General features: G+C 37.8%; 1 protein-coding gene across 1 annotated transcript in view; it reads right to left on the minus strand.

The window, feature by feature from the left end:
- The window catches only part of LOC136815590 (low-density lipoprotein receptor-related protein 1-like), a 48965-nt gene that overhangs the window by 27141 nt on the left and 5727 nt on the right, over positions 1-16097 (minus strand). Inside the window, exons 8-21 of the mRNA XM_067072041.1 lie at positions 15545-15739; positions 14843-15031; positions 13315-13548; positions 12627-12780; positions 12220-12351; positions 11335-11726; positions 10864-11088; positions 10211-10382; positions 9730-9962; positions 8953-9126; positions 8054-8215; positions 7333-7604; positions 2150-2459; positions 1258-1476 (exon numbers count right to left, since the gene is read on the minus strand). Coding sequence (XP_066928142.1) covers positions 1258-1476; positions 2150-2459; positions 7333-7604; positions 8054-8215; positions 8953-9126; positions 9730-9962; positions 10211-10382; positions 10864-11088; positions 11335-11726; positions 12220-12351; positions 12627-12780; positions 13315-13548; positions 14843-15031; positions 15545-15739 — 3063 coding nt within the window. The remainder of the gene's footprint in view (positions 1-1257; positions 1477-2149; positions 2460-7332; positions 7605-8053; positions 8216-8952; positions 9127-9729; positions 9963-10210; positions 10383-10863; positions 11089-11334; positions 11727-12219; positions 12352-12626; positions 12781-13314; positions 13549-14842; positions 15032-15544; positions 15740-16097) is intronic.

Below are 16097 nucleotides of genomic sequence, written 5' to 3' on the forward strand. Positions count from 1 at the left end.
GACGTATTGACTTATTTTACGTCACTTACAACGAATCACATATTGGGTACGTGATGTAATGTCAGAAGACCTTCGCTTGGAATGGCACATATCATGAATTTGCAGTGAAAAGGTGCAATTCATGAAAATTTCAACCTTTCACACCGTGAATTTGCCAAAAATTTATGGTGACTTTTAAACGTTTGGTTTTTCATGTACTCGTACATCTTAAATTAACTGAATATAAACTATTTTCTGGTTCAATTAATTGCCCCTACCTAACCTAAGAACACCCTGTTTACTTTTCGAGAAAAATCTCAAAAAAGCCTGTTATATATGTCCAGTGAAGTGGCAATCTGAACACCCAATAAATAAGAAGAATTAGAATTTGTAACACCAGTTCTAAAAGGTTCTATTCCTAGAAACTTGGGAAAATAGATTAGAAACAAACATGAAAAAATAGTACATGAAGGAAAGTATTTTCAATCAAAAATCAAAAAGTAGTTTGAGGTATTAAGTATTTGAGAATAGAATGAGAATATGTGAAAATTACTTGCTCATGCTCATAAACCACATAAAAGCACAAGCTGAAAATTTCAAGGAATGGAAAGAATGGAAAACATACCTTGCCTGATTAAAATGAAATCTTGAGGGGAAAGTCAGTCCAGGTTGTTGTTCATATTCAAAAAGATTTTTCCAAAAGCAAATCTTGAGGAATCTAATCCCTACTGACACACTAAAGACTTATATACTGTACACAAAAATTCATGCATAAAAAAGACTAATAAAAGTAGAAATAATTGTTCTCCACCATGAAAATAAATCTCATAAAAACAATCTGAGTGAAATTTCATCAGCCATCTTTCTCAAACGTTTAGCTGTTTGCAATGTTTGCACTCAGTTCGAACAAAAAACGAAAACGGAAAATCTCGAAATCCCGCTGACCTCTCTCAGAGGTCAGTCAGGCAAAATCGTTTGAGTGAAGATGTGCCAAATTGGTATCGTCCGTTTCTTCGAAACTCTACCGCCACTTTTTTCCCGTAAACCGCCCTGACGCCCTAACTCTTTCTCACATTTACTTTAAACGGACGATAGCATCGTCTATTAATTTACTCGACCTTTTTGTGCGATTATGAAATCGGAGAACTAGTTCTTTACCCCGCGTATTGATATTAAGTAAACTTAAATTCAGAAGGGGAGCAAAGTGAGTCAATAGGTAAAGGTAACCACCCCGTAATTTAAAGGTGAGGTTTTTAAAATCCTTAAAAATCTGTTTACCATCTTGTTGTCTGCTCTTATCGTATGCGTGAAGATCGCGAATGTTGTCTAGCTTATCACGAACTGTAGTAATAGGCATCCCTTTCTCCTTCAAAGCTAACTTGAGAATAGCTTTAGATGACCAGTCTGTCCAATAGAGATGTTGTTGGAAGTAAGTGATAGCATACGGATGGTTGATTCGTTGGTTTGTTTTACCGTCCTTCAAGATTTTAATGTTTCCTGGAGAAGAGAAGATTATTGTTATAGGTTTAATTGTATTCCAGGAGCTTCCAAACCTTCTAATCTCTCTCAATGGCTATTTGTCCATATTTTTAGAAATGTAATAAAAGAACTTTTCAAATTCACTGTCAGTGAAAATTATATAAAGTGAACAACCAATGACCGAACTTGAATTAGACTGCGACGAATGGGAAAATGCTTTCCCGCTAATTTTGAGGGGGTCCTTATTGGGGGGGGGGGGGTCAAAGTTGTGTCATCTTTCCCCCAAGCTTTACCGAAAATTCGGATAAGCACGCCGAAATTTGGATGGCACGCTGACACGCAAAGGTACGAAGGCAAGCAGGCACGTTGACACGCTAAGGCACGTTGGCACGCATGGCACGTAGGCACGCATGGCACGTAGAGCAGACTCGGACGAGGTGACAGCTCTCTCCTTAAAAAGAGGACGGAGACTCTAGTGAGAGTTCTTAAATAGACGAAGTTGCAACACTGAATTCATGATATGCACCATTATTGCAATGTCTTCAACGGACCCAACAGCTGATTGGTTGAAAGTGACGTATTGACTGATTGAACGTCACTTACAACCAATCAGCTGTTGGGTCCTCAATGTAATGTCAGAAGACATTGCAGTGGTGCATATCATGAATAGGCGAAATAAAAGGATGTTTACCTCCGTCCAAATCCATCTGGACGATGATATCAGTTTTAGCATCCACCCAATAGATCGTGTCCGTATCATAATCGATAGTCAGTCCATTCGGCCAACCGATATTTTTCTTTAGAATTGAGTCCATGTAAGTCTTATTGACCAAGACAACTCTATCTTCACCACATAGTGAAGCTCGTTCAATCTTTGGATTGATACTACTCCAGTCAGTCCAGAATAGATATCCTTTTTGTGGGTAGACAACGATAGCACGAGGACTGTCCACTTGAGCGTTGATCAGGATGAGACGATTGGAGCCGTTCAAACGAGACACCTAGTAAAAGATTTAGGTTTAGATTTTATATAATGTGATCCATGAAGATTGTGAGAGAAATTTGAGCTTTTATCCGACAGGTGGAAATTTTGTGATGACGTCATCGATTTTCGGATGTCAGCTAATTTTTTTTTCTTCCTGGAAGTTTGTGTCATGATGGAGAGCATATGTACCAATTTTATAGCCATAGCTCTTCCAGATAAAAAATAATCAAGGGTGGTAGATTCTACCACCCCCACTCCCTATTTTCTGCTGACATCAGCTAAAAATTATGGCCTAGAGGTCATCTCTGAAAATATGGTCATATTATATATCGTTGCAGTGCCGTAGCAACTGGGGGGGGGGGCAAGGGGGAGCTATGCCCCCCCCCCAATTTTTTCAAAAATAGTTATTTTGCAAAATGCAAAGTTTTTCTTTTTATAATTTGTCATAATTGTATTTTATGTGCATTTTTTGAGTGTATTTTTAAGCAATCTAGAGCTCAAATTTTCAAAACTTCAGCCCCCCCATATGAAAATGCTTCCTACGGCACTGCGTTGGATCGGAAATTGTATGTAGATTCCAAAAAAGGATTATCTCATACGTATCACTCCCGCACGTCAAATATCGAACTTGCTTTCACCCGACATTTCCCTCGCCACCTTAGCCGTAGCCGTAGAGAATTCCAGATACATAATCTCGCTAATAAAAGTTATTCATTCCCAAAGTGAGTGATGACGTCATCAAACTTTTTTGCCTAGCAGCTAAGACTTTTATGACCTTTAAAATGTATTCCATCTCAGATTTTAGTATCCGTTTAGATAATCACATAGGAAAGAAAATGCACGCTGCTGAGACAAAACCTTAGAGCGAAATAGGCACAGCATGCAAGGCTAGATTGGTCCTTCGGTACATAAGAAAGCCTTACCGATGCCTTGGATACCTCAATAAAAATCATTTAAAATGAATATAAAAGTGCATTAAATAAAAGCAATTAACATTTTCACAATATAACCCCTCTTATTGTCTTTAATTTGAGATTTAAGATGTAATGAGTTGCTGACTAAATGGATATCATCAAGGAGAGAAAAATTTTTTTCCATCGATGAACTAGATAGCTTTTTTTGTACTGGGTTACATGTTGATAAAGTTTCGATTAAAATGCCATCACAATTTAATTTACAACAAAAAGTAGCTGCATTGAAATCGCAAAGCATTAATCCAGCAAAATGTTCGCGGAGAACATCTCTGTACCAACAAATTCTGAGAAATTCACAAGCAACTGTAAGTAATCAGAATCGGAAGTTCAATCTAGGGAGTGGACAATTATTTACCGATCCCATCCTTGCTGCTGATAAAATTCTCATCCGTGAGTATGCTGATTCAGCACTATTTAATTTAAACATCCACCATCCGGTCTTCATCCCACCCGTGTTCAAATCCATTCAATATGCAAAAAAATATTCCAAAGTTCACCTCCTTGATTACGATGTTGACATAAAAACACTTAAGAAATCTTTGGATAATTTGGTGAAGAATTTCAAGGATGATTGGTTCACACATGAATTTCAAGCCTTCTACAATCTCCAACAGAACAGCTCCGAGACTGAAATTTGTATGAAACAATTCAGCAATTGGATTTTGAACGTGAAAATCACGTATTTGATGGTCAAAGAGTTAGGAAGGGAGAAAATTAATCACCCTTCAACGATATCTGACAATAACACATTTATCCAGGATTGTATTCAAAAATTGGTTTTGAAATCACCAGGATCAGCACTGGAACAAGCTCTTAAAAAGGTATACTTTTATTTTTGTTTCGGCAAAAACCTAAGGTTTTGAATCTGAACTAAATTTTCAGTTATTCTTGTGGCTGTATATCTTTATTAGGCGACTAAAAGAAAAAAGAGTTTTACGTTTTAAATTATTAGGTGACTGACGTTCTTTGTTGGAATTTAGGAAGTGTCACAATTACTCGAATTAAGAAATGAGATAACAATGTTGATGAAATTCCCCGATGAAAACAAGACTGATTATTTTCATAAATAGTTTGACATCTCGGAGAAAAAAAGTCAATCGACAATTTTCTATCGTTCAGGCTTCAAACGTTAAAAAAACAAATCGATAACTTGGTAGAGAGAGACCCACCAGACCATCCAACAATGAAATGGTTCTTCGGACTATTACTATCAGAGCTTGGCGAAAAAGGAGAACACCTTTTCTACGACAAGCTTCATTCCATCAAAGATGACACAGTCCTTCAAGATACTTTGATTCTCAACTCCATCAATTTCTTCACCAATGTTCAAAACAAAATGAACCAAGAGATTGACGTCCTCATTTTCTGTTGGACCAAAAAGCTGATAATTTGTATTGAAATTAAACGCATACTAAACACAAAGGCCTTCAACCAGTTGGAAAAATATCATAAACTGATAGAGGAGAGGATGAGTGACCAGTTGGGACCAGGCTGGACGTATCACCCCGTCGTTTGTGTCGAAAAGGACGCCTTGTTCTTTAACAATCAACATTACATCACTCATGAGACAGATTTGAAATTTTGGTTATCGAGTTTACTACAAAGATATTCTACCGTACCAACTGGAATACCTTTCATCTCACCGGTGAACCGGCTTCAAGATCTCTTAAGAATAATTGTGTTTGCAGTTCACGCTTCAAAAACAGCACCCATTACGACAACAAACTGGGTGGAGTACATCACCGAAGCCATTGATACTGTCTGCACAGCGGACAACATAATTTTTTACAGCCAGCGCCAACTTCCTATCATTAAGGCAGACCGCTCTGAATTCAATAAATTGATATTGTATTCAGCTTACGGTTGCGGTAAGACGTTTTTAATACAAGAGAAAGCGAAACAATTAGCTGGAACCAAAGAGTATACCGGACGCATTATGTACATCGTAGAGCGGGAGCATAATGCAATGGAGACTCTTCTCGAATGGAGATTAAAAGATGAATTAGGAAAGGCGTACGGAATCAACATCTATCCTTTCAGAACACTCGGTGTAAGTTGGATTCTTATTATTTTCTCAAAATTCATGTAATGAGAGTTGATACTGAAGTAGTAGGTGAGAATCGATTCCAGCAGTTTGTGTGAATGCGTAAAAAATCGAAAATATTACATGAAATTGAGAATCGAAAGATTTGCGTGAACGTGAGAATTCACCTTTTGATTGTGTATTTCACAAATTCCTCATGAATTTTGAAAAAATCATGCGTGAATTTCGGGTCCACTTGGGAGGGGGGGGGGTCATTTATTGTCTTCCCATATAATTCGAAAAAAAATACAATGAAAACTAATAAAATCTTTTTTTTAAATCTCAGCCTTACAGAGAAAAAGAGATGAAAGAGGAACAGGAACTCCTGATTTCGACGATACGCGAGAAAAATATCAAAGCGTTGCTTATCGATGAATGTAACATCTCCGAAGGTTCTTGGAAAGAAATAATACGGGACCTCAAACAACAAATGGACGTGATTTGGATTGCATCGAATGGAAAAGGTCATATAGCAATTTTGTCTGGTAATGAGGATCTTACAATGTATGAAGATTTTACCAAATTCAAGCTGGACACGAATTTAAGAAACCCTAAGAGTATCGTACAAGGGGCATTGATGCGCGATGATGGTGGTAATTCGGGTTATAAAGAAGGGTTAGTACTTCCACCAGCAAACTTTCCGAATGGAGTGGTGCCGGCTCACGTTGGATCTTTAGGAGACGCTATTAAAGAGATGCGTAAAGTAACTAATGATGGAGTTTTGGTGATAGCTCAAGTGGCTTTAGAGTTGGACTTTTCTTTAACTTCTATGAAATGGAAGATGTACAAACGAGGGAACGTAGGTAATAGAAGTTTCAAAAAAGGGGAGAGTCCCTATCAATATTTGGTAGACGGAAACATTTTATTCATTGATGAACATGCAGTGATTAACGGCTTTGAATGGCCTAACATCATCTCTGTTGAAGGATCACGTGGAGGGCGCATGAGTAAGCATCCATGTAATTGGTTCATGAGATGCACAGCGAATCTTGTTATAGTCAATTAAATTTTTCAAACCTGAACGTTTTTTTGTATTGGTCTATCTAGTAATTTTTTAAAGCAACTTTAATGACAACTACACGTTTTCACCAAGAAGCTTGTTTTACAAACAAACAATGCAAATAATACTAATTTTTGTCATTCTAAAACTCTGTATTTTTCTATTTTTTTCATTTGAAGCTTTGCTTCCCGATTTTGAGTTTTTTTTCTGAGAAAGATTAGAGTAATCTATTAAAATAAATAGTTTAAGTGTCGCTGCTATATCATCATCAGTTGTATGATTAGAAACTCTAACACTTTCATCCCTTTAGTATCTTAACAGGCGAGATAGTTCACATGTATGCTTTGCCGTGGTTTGCTGACATTCCCAAATGTAATAAACACAAATTTTTCCGTTTGTTTGAGCATTTGGAATTGCAAGTGACCCATTGTATTTGAATCATAAAGTCAGGTGATAACAGTTCTATAGATTTGATCAGATCCTTAATATCCACCATGATTAGTAGTAAAAAGCAAGATTCTGTGGCCACAGATTTTACTGGTAATGACCATAGATTTATCAAGCCCGAAGGGCTAGATGTCGTGCTTTGGCTGAAAAGTGTGTCGAGCTTAGGTAGGAAATCCTAACTAGGTCACGTGATATTATAATAGAATTTCAGCGCTTGAACAATAAGAAGCTTTGCAGGTTTTCGAAAACAATAGCAGCAATATTTTTTGCGATATTCACTTTTTTTTGCTTGGAAGACATTCAAGCACGATATCTAGCCCTTCGGGCTTTACAGAAATCTGTGGTAATGACATAATAATATAACACAACACGAATCAATACATACCTCAATCAAATGCGTTTCAGCGTCCGTCCAATAGAGATTCTCAGCAATCCAATCCACTGCAATGCCTTGCGGTCGATCCAAAGCTTTCGTGACGACTGGCTCCAGTTGGCTACCATCTTGTTTCACTCTAAATATGGCGTCTTTGCTGTCGTCAGCCAGATAAATGGTACCCGTTTTGAAATGGTAGTCGATGGCGTAGCTTGATTTCAAACCCAATATAGGTACGATTGACTCGGAATCTTTGGGTTTGTCAAACGGCATTGCGCGCACCTCTGGAAAAACCAGAAGTTTGTTTTTTCATTTCTCAAATTAAATAAAATATCCTAGCTGTGTACTGAACAAATTATGTTACGTGTCATACATTTAAATTTTATGTAGTTAAAGCCTTGACACAGAAAAATTAAATTTACTTTTTTGAAAAAAAGGCATGATGGATGTTCCGGCCGACACCAGAGTGTGGTAACCAATCCCCCTCACATGGTATTGGATGACCCGAGCGAAGGTTCATTCACTTACCAAGGGAGCCGTAGCACTGAGTGGGAATCGAACTTTGGTCTCACGAGAACAATAACCACTACGGTACCACGCCTACAACTTAACCCGAGCGAAGGTACATTCACTTGCCAAGTAAATCGTAGCACCAAATGGGTATTAAACTTTGGTCTCACGAGAACAATAACTTAAAATAAACAATCATATAAGAAGTATTTTGGTTGCATACCGGTGGTGGTGGAGAAGAGAAGGAATGACTTAGCACCGCGACACGTTCTGTTATCTGATTGGTCCAACTCGAAACCTGTTGCGCATTTACACGTGTAGTCTGTCTCACTGATGGCGAAACACAAGTGCGAACACAATGTTTGATTCCAACAACTGTTATTCCCTAAGAAAATAATGATTTTTTTGATGATTTATTTCAATTCTTTAAAGCCTCTGAAAGGAGAGTTGAGACCAATGACCTTTACAAACCCTAAACTAAGCTATATATTCGCCATCTTTTATTGGATTTTTTTCTGAAATTGGTACCCGTAAAGAAGCCACTGTGCTAGCTATGAGTAGTGCTATCATTAGGGTACTACTTTAAAACTCTGATTAAAGATTTTGCTTGGTTTGGATTGAGAAACTGCTTTCAGGGTCAATATAAAGCTCAGTGGTAGGGTATCATGATATTAACGCGAAACGACATTTTAACATTTTAAGGTGTAAGAAAATGGGATGAGCTGGAGTTTTTACAAGATACTTGACTAATTGGTCATTTGAAGTGATAGAGATGACGCGTTCTTTAGAAAAATTGTTTTATTACATCTTAACGACCAACCAAATCAAATAAGAGCTTGTAAAAACTCCAGCTTGTCCCAAAAAAACGGTTCTGTTTTATTCACATGGTTGTATTGTATTCAACATTCGATCAGGGTTTAAGTGACCTTTCCTTCATGAGATTCATTACGTAGCGTTTTCTACTGAAACACCCCATTTTTGCCAGTGGTGGCGAATTTCAAACATAAATTTTTATATAGTCTAAATTTCGGAAATTTCCAACTACTGGCTAAGACCGCAATGTTTCCGTAGAATAAATTAACGTCATTAATATAATAAAGGAGAAGCTTCTAGTCTATTTACCTGATTGTCTCCCCTTGTGATAGACACGTAACCCCATCAAACTGAGGTGCGGGCTTCGCATTGTGGTAATTTCTGACCCATTGAAATCCGTTCGTAAGATGGCACGCTTTCCCCAGTCCGTCCAGTAAATGAAACCGTTGAACACAGTGATTCCAAAAGGATGAACGATACCTCCTGGAAATAAATAAAATATTGTCAGATGATTACAAACTAGCCTGTTTAGCAAGACTTATATTTTGTTTCAACGCCGAGGCATCCTGTGTATGCTGTGTATCTGGTGTAGTATTGTGCACTCAACGGCGAAAAAAATGAGGTTTCCGTAGATATCACATCCTCTAATCTCTGTATATATTTTTGTTTTGCTATAAATAAAACCTTATATATTTACAGCTAATTTAGCCTAGAAATCTAAGACAGATTGATTCAGTCACTTAGTAAAATCTGATGGTAAGTTGTGACTGAATAAAGTTTTTCAAGGCAAACTTAAAATTCCGTACATCATACAAATCATTAAAGCACCGATAACGCTATATTGTCTTCGGCCGTATCTTAGCCTTGTAAAAACTGGATTGGTTAACCAGGCTACAGCTAATTCGAGTTGGAAAACAGAAAATATTACTGTTCGAAAAACGGATAGATGCCAGATTTCTAGGGCGATGGACTGAAAAATAACTTAGAATATAAAGTAAGGATAGTATTTTTATGAGATTTCCTCGTGAGTGTCTTTCGAGTTCTACAAGAGTCTGTTATTATGTAAGAATTATAACGGTGGCTCACCTTGTCCAATATTCACTTCACCCCTGCGCCGATTGATCCCGTCGTACGGTAAGAGATCAGTGTATTCAATCTTATCGGTTTTAGCATCGCACCAAAACACACGTCCGGTATCGAAATCGTATGAAACGCCATTCGGGTAGCCGATGTTTTCCTTGACCAAGTCTGTTCTGTTTGAACCATCGAGGAACGCGTATTCGATCTTGTTTTCACCCCAATCTGTCCAAATCATGATTCTATTGAAATTCATAAAAAAAAACAGTAACACACTGATCAAATACCAGTAAGAATGAGGCCAGATTGACAGTATAAAAATTGAGGTATGAGATTTTGAGATTGTCAACTTTCTATATTGTCGATCTTACTTTAAAAGCCATTCCAAATTTTGTCAAAATGAACGAGTTCTTTCATGTTTAACATGGTTACAAACTCTTATCCAAAATGAGGGGACATTCTAATCCACAGATCTCTATATTTCTCTCACCCTTTCTGTGGCACCAACTCAATACCGCGTGGTTGCTTCATACCAGAAGAGATAACCACCCTGCGGTAACGACCATCTAATCGGGCCACTTCTATGCGGTCGCGATCAGCATCCGTCCAATACAAATTATCAGCTATCCAATCGATTGCCAAACCATCTGGTGCTGGCAAACCTGAAACAAAGAAATACAATACACGGGTTGCAAAATAAGAAGTCTGAAATTAAATCACGCTTTTACTCAAAATTTTAATGCATTTGACCTTATAGTGTCGATTATTAACTGTAAGTTGTAGAGCAAACATTGGAATAAAATCACGTGAATTTTTTCGAGTAATCTCACATGTTTTGACCGTACTGTAATTTTTTTGCAAACCGTGTTTTGACGCTCACTAATTGGTTTACAAAGCGAATTTGGATTTTCATCGATATATGATATTGGTAATATCGCTAATTCTATAAACACGAGGTAGATATCAAATTATAGAGTCATGAAACACAACCAAGTTATAGACAAGGCACGGTTGATTTTAACGCGAATCAGTACATTTATCGAAGGTCTCGTTGAAAACCTTAGATAAGATAAGACCATGACGAAGAGAACCACTCTTTTTTAATTTCATGAAGGCATGTAGCAAAACAACCAAAAGTCGTACCTGAAGGAATAATATCTTCTCGTCCAGTGCCTTGAACTGAAATACGAGAGATACTGTCTTTACTGACATCCGTCCAATAGATCAATTGTTTTCGATGATGGAAGTCAACTCCGATTGCATTCTGGGTACCAGTGATGGGCGTGATCTTATCCACTGTATCGTTGGGGTTTAAAGAAATACCACGAATCTCTTGACGACGTGCGTAGATGAGAAACTCTTCGACACCTGTGACAAAAAGAAATGTTGTCAACACTGTCGTATTTGCTCCAGAGCTATTGGAGATTCATGGCGAATGAGATGTTGAAAGAACGTAACACACTTAGTGCAAAATATGTTTTTATCTGTACACCCTTCTAAGATCAAATCCAAATTTATTCAAAAACTTCAATCTATTCGATGTGTAAATACCATGGGAAGCTGGATAGTATGAGATGGGATTACATAGAAGATATGTAATTAGTGAATACTTACTGACGCACGAGGTGTTATCATCTTTCTTTAGTTGGTAACCGAAAGGACATTTACAGCTGAAACCGCCAGGCCTCAACAAGCACAAATGCGTGCACGTGGCGTTCGCACAATGGTTGATGGTGCTTTCCTTGCGTTGCTTGGATTGGTGCATGATTTGGATACCCATCGGCTTTGTCAACTGATCTCTGTAAATGAATTTCGAGCTACCATCACGCCGACTCAAGCGCCGAATAGAGCCAGGGGTCCAGTCTGTAAAATATACGTAATCTTCGAAGATGGCGAGAGCGAACGGATGTTTGACCAATCCGCTCTTGAGAATGGTGCGCCGGTTTTCACCGTCATATGACATCACGTCCAAAGTGTCCAAACGCGCGTCAACAAAATAGATTTTTCTGAGAAAAAAAGAAGTTCAAGGATATTGGGTCTTCACTTACAATAACTTCCACATTCAAATCAAACGAAAGCATGTAACAGCACAAGTTTCAACTTTTATCAGGGTCCCCGAAGAAAAAAAAGAAAGGCCGATAAAATCTTTAACAGATCTCTAACTGAAAACAGGGAAAATTTTCTTGGTAAAAAGCTGCAAGAGATTCGTCTCTCCAAATAAGAATTTTTAAATTTGAATCTTCTATTGGCCAAGAATATAGGCCCTTCCCAAGGTTTAGACCTTTAAAAGTTAAACTTTCAATGGGCTTTTCCAGAAAAAAATTCTACCCCCACTGTTGAGGATATTGATCTTTCGATTATCAAACCCCCTGGACATCCTACTTTATTAGTAGAGCCCCCTGGATATCCACTCTTAAAAACATGCTCAACCCCCTGGATATCCGATATCCTCTACAGGGGGGCAAGGACTATTTCTGAAAGAGCCCAATGCTATTATACCTTGTTGCAAGATCAATGGTCAATCCATTAGGCCAAACGATATTGGTGGTGATCAGAGGCTTGCGGTTTTGCCCATCCATATCGGCGCGTTCAATTCGACCTCGTTTACCCCAATCTGTCCAAAACATGTATCTGAAAACATAAGACAAATGACACTTTAGTATATTTTGCAAACATATGTAGCTAAGCTTGACGACATATGTAAAGATTCGAATATTATCCAAGAAATTATTCAGCGAATGAGCGAGCAAAACTTTGATATTCGTACTTCTTTTTTTTAAATTTAATTTCAAACAAACTTAGACAAAAGCTTGTTAAATGTAACTACAGTCCATTAACCGTACTGAAAAAAGTGTATTGTATAATACTATTGATATAGAGGATTTTTTATAACAGTATATACTGACCCATCCCTAGGGTCCAGTGCTAAAGCTCTCGGCGCATCCAAGTCTAATGACAAAATGACCGAACGATTCGACCCATCAATGTGCGCAGCTTCAATTGTGTCCAATCTCATATCAGTCCAATAAATGTTGTTTGCAACCCAATCAATCGCCAAACCTATAAAGCAGTTTATTACATACAGTAAAAGCCCACGAGAGCAAGTTAGAGGTTTGATTTCTGGAGACTGTAGTTTATTCCAAACAGTAAAGCTCGCGGTTAGCAGTGATACATGGGTCCGACTGAGAGCTGGTTGAAATTTATTTGTGAAGTAATATCGAAATGGCCAAAAAAAAAGTTTCCTTCGAATTTGAGACAAAAATAGATCTTCACAAGTGGGCGCAAAAGCTTACCAAAGTTATGTATGCAAAACAAGGATTAAAAAATTAAAATTTAGGTAATTGTTTTTCTTTGTAAACCGTCTACTAACTAAAGAATTCAATGCAGTTTTAGTGAAGGTAGAGAGTCTATCACCATATTTCCGTAACACCCTGCCTGGCAGTGCTTGGGATTCGAGCACAGTCAATTGCGGTGCAAATTTAGTCTGTGATCAAAACCTTTACACTACCAATCGGTAGAATGTTTTTTTCAATTCAAAGCAGGATGAATCAGAATGTCTTTTGAAACTAGAGAACATTTAAAAATTTTATTGACCTTCAGGGGAGTTCATTCCTTGCGAGATAATTTCTTCACGGCCAGTTCCATTGATGAAAATACGTTCAATTTTATCTTTACTGACATCCGACCAATAGATCCGGTCTTCCTCGTGGTGAAAGTCCACCCCTATGGCGCTCTTCAGTTCGTCCACAAGCGTTCGTGTCTCCCCTGTCTTGGGGTTCAAAAAGCGAACTTCTTTATGGTCGGAGAATACAATCATTGGGGAGTCACCTGAATAAAAATGAAATTTACATTGAATGGAAGAACATGAATATTTATTTCATATGTCACGTGTATGGCGTTCTAAATTCAAGGCCTAGCAAGCGTGCTTTGACGTCAAAATCCTGTGGACCTAATTAATGATGTCATTGCAGTGTTGACGTCAAGTTGACTTGAATTTAAAGGCCGGTTTCCACTTGCGCGCGCTACGATCGCACTTTTGGGCTTCAATCCTTTTTGCTTGGAAAAAAGATTACGTCATAAAAATGTAGCGCGCGCTTGAAAAAAAAGTTGAACACATTTCAACTTTTTTCAACCGTTACGTCAGTTCGCGCCAATGGAGTTGCTTCATTTTTCTTTTGACCAATAGCGTGGAAGCTTTGCTCGAAAAAGCGCGATCGAAGCGCGCGCAAGTGGAGACCAGCCTTAAGGCCGGTCTCCACTTGCGCGCGCTGCGATCGCACTTTTTGACTTCAATCCTTTTTGCTTGGAAAAAAGATTACGTCATAAAAATGTAGCACGCGCCGGAACAAGGAGACTAAAAAGGTTCTAATTGTAATTTCAAGCATGTTAAAAGGGATCATTATCATAAGAAGCTTATTAACATAAGAAGCCGCTGGTCTCCTGTTGAAAAATCTATCTGGTTCGCTCATAGTCACGAACACTGTTCTCCAGGGAGTCGGCTTTTCGGTTTAATAATAAATAACTAATTAGTAGTTCTCGGAAGGATGGGTAAAACCGAACTCTTATCCTTTAGATGATAAAACTTAAGTTTTGAAACCGGAAAAACTGCCAAGGAGTTTTATAAATCCAAGCTAATTAGACAGTATAATTAACAGCTTGTAAAAGAGGATTAAGTTTACTTAATCATTGAAAATCTTTTAATTAGAGCAGGAAAAAGAAAATAAAACAAACTGTAATTGAGCCATTTTACACTCTTAAACGTAATTGAGACGAATTACATTAACCAAGTTAGGTCAAGCGGTTCCTAGCTTCTCCTTGGTTTCTCTTTCTCCCCCCTCAAACCTACTAATCAAGTTTGCTCCCTAATTCCAGCAAATGCCTTAGCATTGTTTTAGGCAGACAAAACTTTGAACTGAAGGACAAATTTATCACTCCCCGAGGGTGTGTCCTAAGTTAAAAGCATTTTACACTCACAGTGCGCGGAGCAGAGCGAAGGAAAGTTTGGCAACAGTGAGAGTGGCCATTTTACACTCTTATGACGTAATTGAGACGAATTACATTAACCAAATTAGGTCAAGCGGTTCCTAGCTTCTCCTTGGTTTCCTTGGAGCACAAAACTTACCACCAGCAGTACAAGTGTGACCATCCGAACGCAACGTGAAACCATCAGCACATTTACACGTGTACGAGCCTTTGATGTTGTTGCAGAAATGTGAACAGACCTCTTGATCACCGGCACATTCATCGATATCCACACAAGTCTTGGAGTCATTCGATAATTGATGACCCTTCTTGCAGCCACACATTGGTCCTGTGGAAAACGAAGAATAATTTTTTCTATAATCAGATGACATTAAAAACACTACAAACACTAAAGGCTCTCGCAAAAGACCACTCCAGTGGTGATATAAAATAAATACCGAACTTACTTAAATTTCAAACACAGTGTTGCTCTGAAAGCCACTTTATATTTATAGTCACAGATATATTTTGAGAACATTAAGGAACTTTGACAAATATAATTGAAACGAAACGAAGGAATTTTTGCCTGAATTAATTCGAAATTTAAAAAAATCATAAACTCTCAAATCGATGAAAGGGTCTAATAAGGTGAGATATTCCACAAACTATACTTTTGAATCACTATAATTCGATCATCAACAACAGACCAATAATATTATCGTCAAGTTGCTTACCAACCCAAGCTGCAGAGGCCATTAGAGAATTAGTTTGACCCTAAATTTGAATAGGGTACGACATTTTAATACAAGTTCGAAATAGAGTAAGAGAGAACAAGATTTAGGAGAAATAAATGCAAACAAACCTGCGGGTGTGGTGTAACAGAAATGATTACATCCACCATTATCCACGTTGCACGAAGAGAATTTACAAGCAGGTCCTTCATCAGTAGCATTCGGACAATCATTCATACCATTGCAAGCTTTGTTGAGGTCAATACAAACGCTCTTTGAAGTATCACAAAAGAAGTGTTGCCCAACTGTGCACTTTTTTGTAACACCTATGAAAATTGAAGAGAAATTTGTTGAGATTTCTTTGTAAAAGAAATTATAAAAGTTAGTTTAAACTTTCTTTGTTTTTATATGCAGAAAAGAAAGACTTAATCTCAAAACAGATACACCACGCTTTGCTCTAAAGGGAATCTAACGATCTGACCTAGTTGTTTAGCCAAACCAATCAAAACCGCGTTGCCTTTTGCTTTAAAGTGAAAGTGAAAGTGACTGATTCTAATGTTTACGATTGACATCTGATTTTGATGCGATTGTTCTGCTTATAGGAATACCAATCTCCTTACGAGTGTATACGTGTAATACATGGTATAGTCAGAATCTACTCGGAGATTAAGAAAGCGTATGAAT

The sequence above is a fragment of the Clytia hemisphaerica genome, unplaced genomic scaffold, assembly GCF_902728285.1.
Source record: "Clytia hemisphaerica strain Z4C2 unplaced genomic scaffold, Clytia hemisphaerica genome assembly, whole genome shotgun sequence".
NCBI classification, from domain to species: domain Eukaryota; kingdom Metazoa; phylum Cnidaria; class Hydrozoa; order Leptothecata; family Clytiidae; genus Clytia; species Clytia hemisphaerica.